General features: G+C 43.7%; 1 protein-coding gene across 1 annotated transcript in view; it reads right to left on the minus strand.

Moving 5' to 3' along the window:
- LOC134349761 (dehydrogenase/reductase SDR family member on chromosome X-like) overlaps positions 1 to 15,591 on the minus strand; it is a 366,143-nt gene that overhangs the window by 97,251 nt on the left and 253,301 nt on the right. Inside the window, exon 5 of the mRNA XM_063054593.1 lies at positions 306 to 513. Within this exon, the coding sequence (XP_062910663.1) occupies positions 306 to 513 (208 nt within the window). The remainder of the gene's footprint in view (positions 1 to 305; positions 514 to 15,591) is intronic.

Here is a 15,591-nt window from a genome sequence, read left to right on the forward strand (position 1 = left end):
ATGTGCTATTTGTGCTATGTGCCAATGGTATTGTGTGTTGCACCTTGGCCCCAGAGGAACAATGTTTCATTTAGCTCTAATCATGTATCGTTGAATGATAATTAAACTAGACCTTGAACTTGAGCTTGATATTAAACCAATTTCTAAGTAAAAGAATTGCAGACATTTATCATTTGTGCAACTGCTGGGGAGGTTCCTTAAACTCAAGTTTTAAAAGTTCTCAGTTAAAAACAAAAAGATGTACTGATACAGTGGACAAGAGAACTTATATCTCAGCATCGTACACACCCAGGCCATACTCATACCTGCTCTGCAAGTCGTTTAGATTTATCTCTCCGATGTAATGGGTGGCTGAAGAGAGAGTGACGATTCGACTACTGTAGTCACTGCTCCCTGACTGCCTCAGAGCATCCCGGAGGAGATGGGTAAGCAAAAAATGTCCAAGGTAATTCACGCCAAAGTGCTCTTCAAATTCATCCTCTGTGTACCTCTGTGGAACGAGCATCACTGCTGCTGTGATTGGAAATGGAAGAGTGTTAAATTCTAGCACATATAATGCACACATTAGATAATTTATTCATTTACACATTTATATATTTAACCAGATGGGCGGCAGTAAGTAATTTGTCCCCCTTACTGGGCTGGGGCTTTCTATCATAAGAGTCATTATACCATAGACATTTCAGCACAGAAACAGACCCTTCAGCCCATCTTGTCTGCACTGAACTGTTGTTCTGCCCAGTCCTGCTAACATGCACATGGACCACAGCCCTCCATACTCAGGGGTGAATCTGTAGAATTCGTTGCCATAGGCACCTGTGGAGGGAAAGTCATTGGGTATATTTAAGGCAGAGATTGATAGATTCTTGATTAGTCAGGGCATGAAGGGAGAAGGCAGGAGATTGTGGCTGAGAGGGAAAATGGATCAGGCATTATAAAATGGTGGAGCAGACTCAATGGGCCAAATGGACTAAATCTGCTCCTATAATTTATGGCTTTATACTCCTCCCATCCATGTACTTGTCCAAACTTCTCTTAAATGTTGCATGCACCACTTCCACTGGCAGCTGATTCCACATTCACACCTCTGCGTGAAAAAGTTCCCCTTCAGGTTCCCCTTAAATATTTCACCTTTCACCCTTGACCCATGACCTCTAGTTCTAGTCTCAGCACAAGGCAGTGGAAAAAGCCTGCTTGCATTTTCAACAACTGGACCTCTTGACCAGGTCTGCATGCTTTTATACATTGAGTTACTGCCACATGATTGGCTGATTAGATGTTTGCATTAACGATCAGCTGTACAGATGTACAGAGTACTAGATGTACTTGGAGGGAGGAGAAGATGGCAGCACAACGCAGCTCGCAGCAGCCACTCCAGTGGTGATGTCTGTTATTTGTCAAGTAGGGTGCCGTGCACAATCCTGATCTGATGGAGATGGACGTGAGAGCATGGAGGAACATCTGGTGAAACTTCTGAAATGCCTGCTTTGCTGCTGCTGCTACAATGTGATCCAGAATCTCCGGAGGGGAAGGCCCCGAGCCCTCGGCTTTGCTTGTTGCTCAGCGGCCGGGGCGGGGTCGAAGCACTTGGCAGAGATGGTGCTCAGAGAGGCTGTGTCGGAGGAGCTGGTCGGAGGCTCGAAGTTTTTGGACGGACTCAGAGTCCGCTGCGGTCGGGTGCTTCCAGTGGTGCTGCATCGGCAAGTTTGCGGCGCTTGGAGGTTCATGGCAGGGAGAGTTCCTCCCTTCTGCCGCCTGCGTGAGATGATGAGTCTATTGGGACTTTGAGACTTTTTTTTTACCGTGCCCATGGTCTGCTCTTCATCAAATTATGTTATCGCTTTGCACTGTTGTAACTATATGTTATAATTATGTGGTTTTGTCAGTTTTAGTCTTGGTTTGTCCTGTGTTTTCTTGTGATATCATTCTGGAGGAACGTTGTATCATTTTTTAGTGCATGCATTTCTAAGTGACAATAAATGAGGACTGAGTATCCTCATAATATAATCTAATCTGAAAAAAATAAAGTGGTACCCTGTTGTAAGAGGAGCGGCAGGCTGAAGATGACACACTGTGCTGCAGGCCTCTTGCCATCAGAAAGTTAATGAGGCATAACTCCATATCAAAGGATGGCTATCAAAGTGTGTAGTTAGAAGGCCATCAAAGCTTCCTGCACCTGCTGGAAATATGGGTTGAAAAATGGCAGGAGGAATTTAATACAGACAAGTGTGAGTTGTTGCACTTTCGGAGGACCAACCAGGGTAGGACTTACACGATGAGCAGTAGGGCACTGGAAAATGCAGTAGAACAGAGGAATCTGAGAATACAGATCCATAATTCCTTGAAAATGATGTCACAGTTAGATAAGGTCATAAACTGTGTTTTTGTGACATTGGCCTTCATAAATCAAAGCACTGAGCAGAGGAGTATGGGCATTATGTTGAAGTTGAAGCTACTTAAGATGTTCGTCAAGCTAAATCTGGAGTATTGTGTGCAGTGCTGGTCACCTTCCTATAGGAAAGACATCAGTAAGCTTGAAAGAGAAAATTCACAGGATGTTGCTAGTGATTGAGGGCCTGAGTCAGAGTAAAAGATTGAATAGGTTGGGACTTTACTCCCTGTAGTGTAGGAGAGGGAAGATTTAATAGATGCAGTCAAAATTATGAGGAGTATAGATAAGGGTAAATGCAAGCAGGCTTTTTCCAGTGAGGTTGGGAGAGACTACAACTAGAGGTCATGGGTTAAGGCCGAAAGATGAAATGGTTAAGGGAACATAAGGGGGAATGTCTTCACTTAGAGGGTGGTGCGGGAGTGGACCAAGCTGCCAGCAGAAGTGGTGAATGCAGGTTCAAATTCACCGTTTAAGAGAAGTTTAAGTAAGTACATGTATGGGAGGTGTATGGAGGGCTATGGTCCAGGTGTGGGTCAATGGGACTAGGCAGACTATTAGTTTAGCATAGACTAGAGAGTGTAGAAGGCCTGTATCTGAGCTGCAGTTCCCTATAATTGTATGACTCTATGCTTCTATCAATCCAGGTGAGCGCGGATGTGCACGCACAGGTCAATAGTAACTCCAGGCCAGCAGCCTGTTTCAGCACAATCCGGGACTTGGGCTTTGCTCAATAGGGTCACAGTAACAGAGAGGAGATTAGATTATGAGGACACTCAGTCCTCGTTTATTGTCATTTAGAAATGCATGCATTAAAAAATGATTCAACGTCCCTCCAGAATGATATCACAGAAACACAGGACAAACCAAGACTAAAACGGACAAAACCACATAATTATAACATATAGTTACAACAGTGCAAAGCAATACCGTAATTTGATAAAGAGCAGAGCATGGGCACGGTAAAAAAAAAGTCTCAAAGTCCCGATAGACTCATCATCTCACGCAGATGGTAGAAAGGAGAAACTCTCCCTGGCATGAACCTCCAAGCACCGCCAACTTGCCGATGCAGCACCATTGGAAGCACCCGACCGCAGCAGACTCTGAGTCCATCCGAAAACTTTGAGCCTCCGACCAGCCCCTCCAACACAGCCTCTCCAAGCACCATCCTCTACCGGGTGCTTCGACCCCGCCCCGGCCACCGAGCAACAAAGCAAAGCCGAGGACTCCGGACCTTCCCCTCTGGAGATTCTGGACCACACAGTAGCAGCAGCAGTGAAGCAGGCATTTCAGAAGTTTCACCAGATGTTCCTCCGTGCTCTCACATCGATCTCCATCAAATCAGGATTGTGCACGGCACCCTACTTGACAAATAACAGACATCACTACCGGAGTGGCCGCTGCGAGCTGCGTCACGCCACTATCTTGTCCTCCAGATGGTCAGGGAAGTGAGGAAGCAAAGGAAAGCTACGCATGAGTATTAATGACATCATGACATAATGACATAACAGCAGTATTTCTATGATTAACATATAAATCTACAACTATCAATGACGGTGCAATATGGAGATTGATAGGTTCTTGATTAGTAAGGACATCAAAGGATACATAGAAAAAGCAGGAGAATGGGGCTGATAGGGATAGTAAATCAGCCATGATGGAATGGTGGAGCAGATTCAATGGGCCGAATGTCTTATGTTCTCATATTCTTCTGGAAGTTTTGGAAATAAAATATTAAAATTGCTATCAGTATCTCTCAGTTCTGGAAAAAATTATATTCCCAACATTTAAATTTAAGAACAATTCCAAATAAATAAATGGCAGACCTTAACCATGAAGTCTGTTGTATTTCTTTGTTTTCCTATAAATGCCTGCAAGGAAATAATTCTCAGGGTTGTATATGGTGACATATATGTACTTTGATAATAAATCTACTTTGACTTTGACTTTAACCTGTCAAATGTATGGCATTACAAGGAAATCCACAAAACCACAATTTTAGGTAATTGATAGAGGTGTGTATGATAATGAAAGACAGAGACGGGGAGGATAGGCAGTGACTTTTCCCAGGTCATAAATGGCTAATTCAACAGGGTGATTGGACAATAGTATAGGGGGGATGTCAGAGGTAGGGTTATTATACAGAGACCAAAGATGGTGGTAAAGGCAGATATATACGGAACATTTCAGGACACTCTTAGAAAGGCACATTGATATAGAACAATGGAGAGCTCTGTGAGGAAGGCTTAGATAGAAACATAGAAAGCCTACAGCACAATACAGGCCCTTCGGCCCACAAAGCTGTGCCGAACATGTCCTTACTTTAGAAATTACCTAGAGTTACCCATAGCCCTCTATTTCTCTAAGCTCCATGTAATTATCCAGGAGTCTCTTAAAAGACCCTATCGTATCCACCTCCAGCACCGCCACCGGCAGCCCATTCCACACACTCACCACTCTCTGCGTAAAAAACTTACCCCTGACATCTCCTCTGTATCTACTTCCAAGCACCTTAAAACTGTGCCCTCTTGTGATAGCCATTTCAGCCCTGGGAAGAAGCCTCTGACTATCCACACGATCAATGCCTCTCATCATCTTATACACCTCTATCAGGTCACCTCTCATCCTCCATCGCTCCAAGGAAAAAAGGCTGAGTTCACTCAACCTATTCTCATGAGGCATGCTCCACAATCCAGGCAACATCCTTGTGAATCTCCTCTGCACCCTTTCTATGGTTGCCACATCCTTCCTGTTGTGAGGCGACCAGAACTGAGCACAGTATTCCAAGTGCAGTCTGAGCAGGGTCCTATATAGCTGCAACATTACCTCTCAGCTCCTAAATTCAATTCCACAATTGATGAAGCCGAATGCACCATATGCCTTCTTAACCACAGAATCAACCTGCGCAGCAGCTTTGAGTGTCCTATGGACTCGGACCCCAAGATCCCTCTGATCGTTCACACTGCCAAAAGTTTTGCCTTTAATACTATATTCTGCCATCTTATTGGACCTACCAAAATGAACCACCTCACACTTATCTGGGTTGAACTTCATCTGCCACTTCTCAGTCCAGTTTTGCATCCTATTGATATCCTGCTGTAACCTTTAAGAACCCTCCACACTATCCACAACACCCCCAACCTTTGTGTCATCAGAAAATTTACTAACCCATCCCTCCACTTCCTCATCCAGGTCATTTATAAAAATCACGAAGAGTTGGGGTCCCAGAACAGATCCCTGAGGCACACCACTGGTCATAGGCCTCCATGCAGAATTGATCATGCAGTTGGTTTAGAGGTTGACATAACATAGTGGGCCTTACTGTTCTACGTTCTAATTATGAAAATCCAGACTGTAGCTCTGGATGAATGCATTTGTGAAACATACTTTTGAGGTTTTCTGTAAAAATTCAACTATAGAGCTAGCTCAATCTGACAAACAGAGGTGCACTAGTGTTAGTTAATCTACTGGCGTGGAACCATTTTATCATATGTTTGATTACCAATAAGTGGGAGGAAAATTAATTCATGATCCAATCTCCAATCTGATTACCTTATATTCTGTAATATATATGGCAGGTCCCTTAATGTTGTTATAGCTGGGGACGGAAATGAGGGCAAGCTCCCACTACCTATTAAATGCTCCCAATGGCGTGTATCTCAGATAGCCTCTGACAACCAAGTGCAGCTCCTGCCCTTCACGTGTGGCTTTGCTACTAAGCCCAGCAGAATTACTGACAGGAGAAGGAGCAAAGGCGGATTACTCATACTGGTGCCTTAAAACCTATCACTTCAAGCAGATAGGGCTTGTCAGCGTGCTTGGCAGCTCATCTAGGAGAAGGAAAACTCTGATCTCAAACTTCCGGTGGCTTGCAGCCATACTCACTCATGGGGAAAGCTTCAGGAGTAATCCCTGAGAGAAAAATCCGGAGCTGGAGTCCCCAAGACCCTACATTGAGTTCAACATTGACTGGCAACTCCTGCGGCGCCGTTGGTGCCAAAATGTATCCGTCTTTGCCATTCCTCTTTGCTTTGGCTCATCAGACATGTGGAGAGGGGGAGCTTGCTCTCCATATTGTACTGCCCTGGTTTTCGTATCTAGAAAGCTAGAATGCAACATCCATGGTTGACCCTGACCAACGGAAGCCTCAGACTACATGGCAGGGACAATCTTTTGATAAGAATAATAATATTAGAGTACTGAGATACAGTAGCTCGTGTGAACAGTTCATTACGCACGCAGAATGTTATCTTATACACTGGCCTGTACTAATGTCAGAAAGATACAAATTTATGAAAGATAGAAGCAAAATCTTGCAATTATCTTGCTCTCCTCTCATACCTTTTAGCACGTAGGAGCCAACAAAATAATTTTGAAAAATAATAACTGCTGTAATGTAGGAAATGAGGCAAACAAGTTGCCTGCGCACAACAAGATGATAAATCATAAAGTCAAGAGGTTCTGAGGATGCAAAATGCACAAAATGCTGGAGAAACTCAGCAGGCCGGGCACCATTTATGGAAATGAATAAATAGTCGACATTTTGGGCCAGGACCGTTCTTCAGGACTGGAAAGGAAGGGGGAAGACGCTGGAATAAAAAGGTGGGGTGAGGGGAAGAAGGATGGCAAGAAAAATGTTAGGTGAATCCAGGTGGGTGGGAAAGGTAAAGGGCTGGACAGGAAGGAATCTGATAGGAGAGCAGAGTGGAGCATAGGGGAAGGGGAAGGAGGTGGCATCCCAGGGGGAGGTGATGGGAAGGTGAGAAGAGTAAAACAGACAGAGTGGGGAAATAGAGATTAGAGGGGTGAGGGAGGGAATTTTTTTTTAATCGGAAGGAGAAATCGATATTTATGCGATCAGGTTGGAGGTTACCCAGATGGAATATCAGGGTGCCCTCAAAGTGGCACAAGAGAAGTATAGGTATGTCAGAATGGGAATGGGAATCGTAATGGTTAATGACACATGGGAAAACATCCCCTGTTCATCTACAAATAGAGTCATGATTCTTTCAAGTCAACACAAGGGAATAAACAGGATAAACATCTCATCCAAAAGGGAGCCGCAACCCACTGGACAGTCCATAAACTCTGGCTCGGGAAGGAGATTGCTATTTCCAACATTTCAGACTCTGCGGTTAACATCATTGACACAGAGTTATACAGCACAGCAGACCTTTCAGCCCATCATACTTATGCTGATATAATGTAACCGTTCACACAAATCTCACTTACATGGAAAACTACAGCATAGTATAGAAGCTTTGGCCCATGACGTTATGCCAACCTTTTATGATCAAAATAATCCTCCTTTTTCTTTCATCCTTGTGCCTATGTAAGAGTTTCCTGAATGTCCCTAATGTATCTGCTTCTACCACCACTCCTTTATCAAGTCATAGAACAATAAACACAGAATTAAGTCCTTCGGCCCAAACAGTCCATTGCTGACCACAGTGCCCATTCCCTAATCCCAATTCTTCCGACACTTGCTCAATCCCTCTACTCCCTTCATGTACCTTTCCAAGTGTATTTTAAAATGATATTCTTGTACCTGTCTCTATCACTTCCTCTGGCAGTTCATTCCGTACAACAACCACTGTCTGTGTGAAAACGTTGCCCCTCAGGCCTATTTTAAATTTTCCCCTCCCCCCTTACCCTAAACCTATGTCCACCAGGCTTGGACTCCCCTACCCTGGAGAAAAGACTAATAGCTTAAGAAATAGGAGCCGGAGTCGGCCATCTGGCCTGTCAAGCCTGCTCTTCCATTCAATAAGATCACGGCTGGTCTGGTCATGGATTCATCTCCAGCTACCCCCATAGCCCTTCATTCCCCTACTCTGCAAAAATCTATCCAACCTTGTTTTAAATATATTTTCTGAGGCAGCCTCCACTGCTCCATTGGGCAGAGAATTCCACAGATTCACCACTCGCTGGGAAAAGCAGTTCCTCTTCATCCCTGTATTAAATCTACTCCCCCGAATCTTGAGGCTATTTCTCCTAGTTCTAGTCTCACTTACTAGTGGAAATAACTTTCCTGACACTATCTTATCTACCCCTTTCATAATTTATATGTTTCTATAAAATCTCTTCTCATTCTTCTGAATTCCAGCGAGTATAATCCCAGGTGACTCAATCTCTCCTCATAGCCTAACCCCCTCATCTCTGGAATCAATCTGGTGAATCTCCTCTGCACCACCTCCAAAGCCAGTATACCCTTCCTCAAGTAAGGAGACCAGAACTGAACACATACTCCAGATGTGGCCTCACCGGTACCCTGTACAGTTGCAGCATAAACTCCTTGCTCTTAAATTCAATCTCTCTAGCAATAAAGGTTACCTGTCTATACCTGGCATAATTTTAAACACTTCTGTAAGGTCAGCTTTCATTCTCCTATGTCCCTAGGAATAATGACTTTGCCTAGCCAAAATACAGGCCCTCTAGTACTGGCAGCATCCTCATAAATCTGCATGCTTTCCAATTTAACTACATCTTTCCTTTAATAAAATGACTAAAATTGGACACAATACTCCAAGTGGAACCTCATCTACTGCAACATAAAGTCTCATCTTGTATACTCAGTGCCCTGATTGTTGAAGGCCAACATGCAAAATGGCTTCCTCACCACCCTGTCTACCTGGGATACCACTTTCAATGAACTCGGCATCTACAGTACTGCACAAAAGTCTTAGACACATATATATAGCTAGGGTGCCTAAGACTTTAGTACAGTGCTGTATTTGTCAACATGGAACGGAGAGTGAGTTTACAAATCTGGCAGGAGCAAAGGATGTTGGCGAGGGTGGAGCACTGCCAGAGGGGTGCAGGACAGGCGGCAGACAAGCGGTGCAAGGCGCAGAGGGCCAGGGGCAGGCATGGGTGCAGCTTCATCTAGCCTTGACACACCAGGTAAGGTCATTCGATTCCAAACAATTGGTTAATAGGTCATTACAGTATGTCTCTCTGGTATTTCCCACTCCCTCCCCTCACCCTTCCTCTCTTCCCAAAGATAGTTCCCTTCTCCCTGCCCCTTTCCCACTCTCAATCCACAATAAAGACCCATATCAGAATCAGGTTTATCACCACTCACATACGTCATGAAATTTGTTTTTTTTTGTGGCAGTAGAACAGTGCAATACATAACATTACTAAGGCATTGTGCAAAATTCTTAACCACCCTAACAATGGATATGTGCCTCAGAGTTTTGCAGAGTACAGTATACTCCCAGTTCCCTCTGTTCCATTACAATCCCTAGTGCCCTATCATTCAAAGTGTAAGTCCCACACTGGACTGATTTTCCGAAATGTATCACCTCAGACTTATCTGTATTGACATTCATTTGTCACCACTTCGCTAATTTTACCAGCCTGCAGCCTGACCTTAGATAAGAAAAAGAATATGCCACTCAGGCTAACATAACAGTTCTGATACTAGACCATGAACCACAGGTCATAAATTCAGATATGACATATACCTAATGTTTTACACGGTAAACAGAGTAGAGCATCACTAACAAGGTCAGTATTCATTGCCCATCCCAAGTTGCACTTGACAAGAGGTAAAAGTACTCCTTGTTTGTTGATTGGTGAATTACAACACCGAGACACAGTATCGATGAATCCACTAACCTGTGGTCTAGAAGCAAAAATGCCACTATACTGACATACCGCTCGGTGGCCACTTTATTAGATACACCTGCTCATTAATGTGAATATTTAACCAGCCAATCATGTGGCAGCAACTCAATACATAAACGCATGCAGGTATGGTCAAGAGGTTCAGTTGTTGTTTGGACCAAACATCAGAAAATGATGCTGGTGAGGTAGTAATGAGAAACAAAGAAATGGCAGATGAACTTAATGGGTACTTTGCATCAGACACTATCAGAGTACCAGAGGTCCATGAGTACTGGGGAGCAGGAGTGAGTGCCATTGCTATTACAAAGGACAATGTGCTAGGCAAACTCAAAAGTTTTAAGGTGGATAAGTCACCTGGACCAGATGGACTACATCCCAGAGTCCTGAGAGAGGTTGCTGAAGAGATAACAGATGCATTGGTCATGATCTTTTAAGAATCATTTCACTCTGGCATGGTCCTATAGGAATGGAAGATTGCAAATGTCACTCCATTCTTTAAGAAGGAAGGAAGGCAAAAGAAAGGAAATTATGGGCCAGTTACCCTAACCTCAGTGGTTGGGAAAGTGCTGGAGTCTATTATTATTAATGAGATTTCGGGGTGCTTGGAGACTAATGATAAAATAAGTCAAAGTTAGCATGGTTTCTATAAAGGGAAATCTTGCCTGACAAATCTATTCTTTGAGGAAGTGACAAGCAGGGTGGACAAAGGAGAGGCAGTGGAAGTCATTTACTTGGATTTTCAGAAGGCATTTGATAAGGTGCCACACATGAGGCTGCTTAACAAGATAAAATCCTATGGTGTTACAGGAAAGATATTGGCACGGATAGAGGAATGACTGACAGGCAGGAGGCAGCAATTGGGAATAAACGGAGCCTTTTCTGGTTGGCTACCAGTGACTAGTGGTGTTCCTCAGGGGTCAGTATTGAGACCTCTACTTTTCACATTGTTTGTCAATGATTTGGATAACGGAATTGATGTATTTGTGGCAAAGTCTGCAGATGATACAAAGATAGATGGAGGGATAGATAGTGCTAAGGAAGCAATGTGATTGCAGCAGGACAAATTGGAAGAATGGGCAAAAAAAGTGGTAGATGGAATACAGTGTCGGGAAATGTATGGTAATATATTTTGGTAAAAGGAACAATAGTGCAGACTATTATCTAAACGAGGAGAAGGTTCAAACATCAGAGGTGTAGAGGGACTTAGGAGTCCTCATGCATGACTACCAGAAGGTTAATTTACAGGGTGAGTCTGTGGTAAAGAAGGCAAATGCAATGTTGGCATTTATTTCAAGGGGAATAGAATATAAAAGCAAGGTGATAATGCTGAGGCTTTATAAGACACTAGTCAGGCCACATTTGGAGTATTGTCAACAGTTTTGGGTCCCATATATGAGAAAGGATGTGTTGTCATTGGAGAAAGTCCAGAGAAGGTTCACGAGAATGATTCCAGGAATGAACAGATTAACAGATGAGGAGCGTTTGGCAGCTTTGGGCTTGTACTCACTGGAATTTAGAATGCGGGGACATCTCACTGAAACCTGCCGAATGTTGAAAGGACTAAATAAGGTGAATGTGGAGGGGATGTTTCCAATGGTGGGGGTATCCAGAGCTAGAGGGCACAACCTCAAAATTGAACGGCAACCTTTTAGAATGGAAGTAAGGAGGAATTTTTTTAGCCAGAGAGTAGTAAATCTGTGGAATGCAGTGCCACAGACTGCAAGTCACAGACTGAGGCCATTTGAGGTGAAAGCTGATCGTTTCCTGATTGATCAGGGCATCAAAGGATATGGCGAGAAGACAGGTGTATGGGGTTGAGTGTGATCTAGGATCAGCTATGATGGAATGGCAAAGCAGACTCGATGGGCTGAATGGCCTATGTCTTATGGTCGAATGCAGAATATAGATCAACATGGTACAGGATGTTGTGCCAAAATAATGAGGATCCATTAATTCTGTCAACACATGGTCCATATCCCTCCATTGCCTGCATGTGTGTGTGTGTGTGTGTCTATTGAAGAGCTGTTTAAGCACCTCTACTCTATCTGTTTCCACCATCATCCCTGGCAGTGTTTTCCAGGCACCCAATACTCTCTGTGTAAAAAATTTCCCAGGCAGGTATCCCATGAATTTTTTGAACTTACTTCCACCACCCTCCCCACCCACAGTTTACCTCAAATCCTCTATTCCAGATGCAGCCTAAACAAACTGATTCCTGCTCTAGTTTGTTATTTTCTTGCAGAAGAATGCACACAAAATGCTGGAGGAACTCAGCAAATCAGGTCATGACCTTCATCTTCTCGGCCCTTAACTAGATGAAGGTCATCAGGTCGATTGTTAATTCCTCTCCATAAATGCTGCTTGACTTGCTGAATTCCTTTGTGTGTGTGTCTGTGTTGCTGTGGATTTTCAGCATCTGCAGAATCCCTTGAGTTTATAAATACGGAACTTCCTTTCTTTAAGAAGATGGCATAAAAATGTAATGAGTAATTTGCATTCATCACAAAATGCCAAATGACTTTGAGGTAAATCATATACATCACCCTATGCATCACAATTAAAGCAACTGGACACAGCAAAAGCAAAAATTGCCTTGGTGTTAGGAATGTCAAGATGAAAGTAATGTGGGGCTCCAATGAATAAGATTTTGAAGCAGATTAATGCGATTATGGAATTGAAGGCAGATTACTATAATTTATGACTGGAATGAGATAATGAGGACAAGCTGACTGTGTTTATTAAACAGCACTGCAAATTAATCAGTAATTCTATTTAATTTCTCATGGTAAATTAAATTTATGACATTTTCTGTACAAACTTAGACTAACAAGAATTCTACAACTGGGACTGAAATACCAGAAGCAGGAACGTAGGGTGAGGAAGTGATTGACAGGCTCCTGCCTGAGCTGCAAGATGAGAAGTTTTATTGAAGCTACGCGTGTTGTCTCCCACAACGAGCAAGGCACAGTTCAAAGACGGCCAGCTTTTTGATCAGCAGAGAGGACTCACGCTGCGCCCAGTGACTGCACTTAAATGAAACACAGACTGCTGGACTGAGAAGTACGAGGAAACTTTTTGTATTCGGTGGAGGAGGCGGTATGGGAAGCTGTGAGGCCAGCATGATGAAAACTCACTTCTATCTTTATTTTACGTGTTTTACCTGTAAATCAAATGCTGTTCGATGAGATAGATGAGCAGCTCATGGCTGGCATGACCATGATGGGCTGAAGGACTTATTTCTTATGCCACATGACTAGAGTTTGAGGAGTTTTGGTACGTCAAATTTCAATTTGCTACATTTGTACCATGGAGTGCATACTGACTGGTTGCACTGCTATCTATGGAGGTTCCAATGCACAAGATTGAAAAAAGGCTGCAGAGGGTTATAGACACAGCCAGCTCCATCACAGGCACAAGCCTCCCCACCATCAAGGACATCTTCAAAAGGTGCTGCCTCAGGAAGGAGGCATAGACCATTAGGAACCCTCAGCATCCAGAACATGCCCTCTTCTCACTACCGCCATCGAGCAGGTAGTACAGGAGCCTGAAGATACACACTCAAAGTCTGAGCAACAGCTTCTTCCTTTTTGCATGAGGTTTCTTAGATACTTATCTATCTGTATATCTGTCAAGATGTCTGTTTGTCTACTTATTATTGTAATTTATTTGTACAAATATACCACAGTTGTCACAAACTTTATAAAAACAGGCGTAGCTGAGTGAGCTCAACTAAGTCATTCAGAGTCTTCCCAGGATGACCTAAGAGATCCACAATCTGCTGAGGGCCAGATCAGTGGCATTCCGGTCTGGTGACCAAATTAAATTCAAGAGGTCTGGGTCTGATCTCTAGAAAGCCACCTCACAGGTGGAGTGGCAATTCTGGACCAAACTTGAATCCCTGAAGGGTGATTGACAGCTGTGGCAGGGTTTGAATGCCATCACCTCCTACACAGTAAAAACAACTGACATACAATGGCTTTACAGATGAACTCGATGTCTTTTATGCTCGCTTTGACCATCAAAACATGGAGGTACCTTCATGAACTCCCACAGCACCGGATGACCCTACGATTTCAGTCTCTGAGGCTGAAAGCAACACTGGTGACAACAAGGCTTCGCTCCCAGATGAGCTCAAAGCATTTTATGCTTGCTCTGACCATCAAAACATGGAAGTACCTTCACAAACTCCCACCACCCTTAATGACCCCGTGACATCAGTATCTGAGGTCAAATTGAGAGTATCCTTCAGGAGGGTGAAAGCATCCGGCCCAGATGGAGTACCTGGCTGGCTACTAAAGATCTATGCTGATCAACTGGCTGGAGTGTTCACTGATATCTTTAGCCTCTTGCTTTGGAAATCTAAGGTATCCACCTAACTCAAGCAGGTTTCAATTATTCCGGTGCCTAGGAAGAACCTGGTAACCTGCCCCAACAACTATCATCCAGTAGCACTTATATCCACTGAGGTGAAATGCTTTGAGAGGTTGGTGATGAAACATATCAACTCCTGTCTGAGAAGCGACTTGGATAACGCTCCAATTTGCCTACCATCACAACCGGTCAACCGCAGATGACACTTCATTTGCTCTTCCCTCAATCCTGGAACACCTGGATGCATACATCCGGATGACCTTCAGTGAGAAAAGCACAGCATTCAATACTATCATCCCCTCAAAACTAATTAATAAGCTTCAAGTCCTAGGCCTCAAAACTGCCCTGTGCACCTGGATCCTCGATTTCCTCACTTGCAGACCCCAGTCAGTTCAGATTGGTAACAGTATCTCCTCCACAGTCTCCATCAGCACAGATGCACCATAAGACTATGTGCTTGGCCCCCTGCTCTACTCACTTTATACTTATACTGCGAGGCTAAGCACAGCTCCAAAGCCATATTTAAATTTATCGATGACACCACTGTCATTGGTCAAATCAAGGGTAGAAACAAATCAGCATATAGGATGGAGATTGAAAATTTGCCTGAGTGGTGCCACAACGACAACCTCTCATTTAATCCAAGGAAATCCAAGGAAATGATTATTGACTTCAGGAGGAGGAAAGCAGAGGTCTATGAGCCAGTCTGGGGGAATCAGAGGTAGAGAGGCTTAGTAACTTTAACTTCCTCGGTGTTAACATTTTAGAAGGTCTGTCTTGGGTCCAAGAAGTAAGTGTCATTATGAAGAAGGCACGGCTGTGTTTCTATTTTCTAAGAAGTTAGCAACGATTCAGAACTTTGACAAACTTCTTTAGATGTGTGGTTGAGAGTACTATGACTGATTGCATCATGGCCTAGTACAGAAACAACAATGCTCTTCTATGGAAAAGCCTACAAAAAATAGTTGATGCAACCCAGTGATCACAGGTAAAGCCCTCCCCACCATTGAGCATATCTACACACAGAGTGCGGTCGCAGGAAAGCAGCATCCATGGTCAGAGACCCTCACCAGCCAGGCCATGCTCTCTTCTCCTTGCTGTCAGTAGGAAGAAGCTACAGAAGCCCCAGCACTTGCACCACCAGGAACAGTTATTACCCCTCAACCATCAGGCTCTTGAACCATTGGGGATAATTTCAC

This window comes from Mobula hypostoma, chromosome 7, assembly GCF_963921235.1.
Source record: "Mobula hypostoma chromosome 7, sMobHyp1.1, whole genome shotgun sequence".
NCBI classification, from domain to species: Eukaryota; Metazoa; Chordata; class Chondrichthyes; order Myliobatiformes; family Myliobatidae; genus Mobula; species Mobula hypostoma.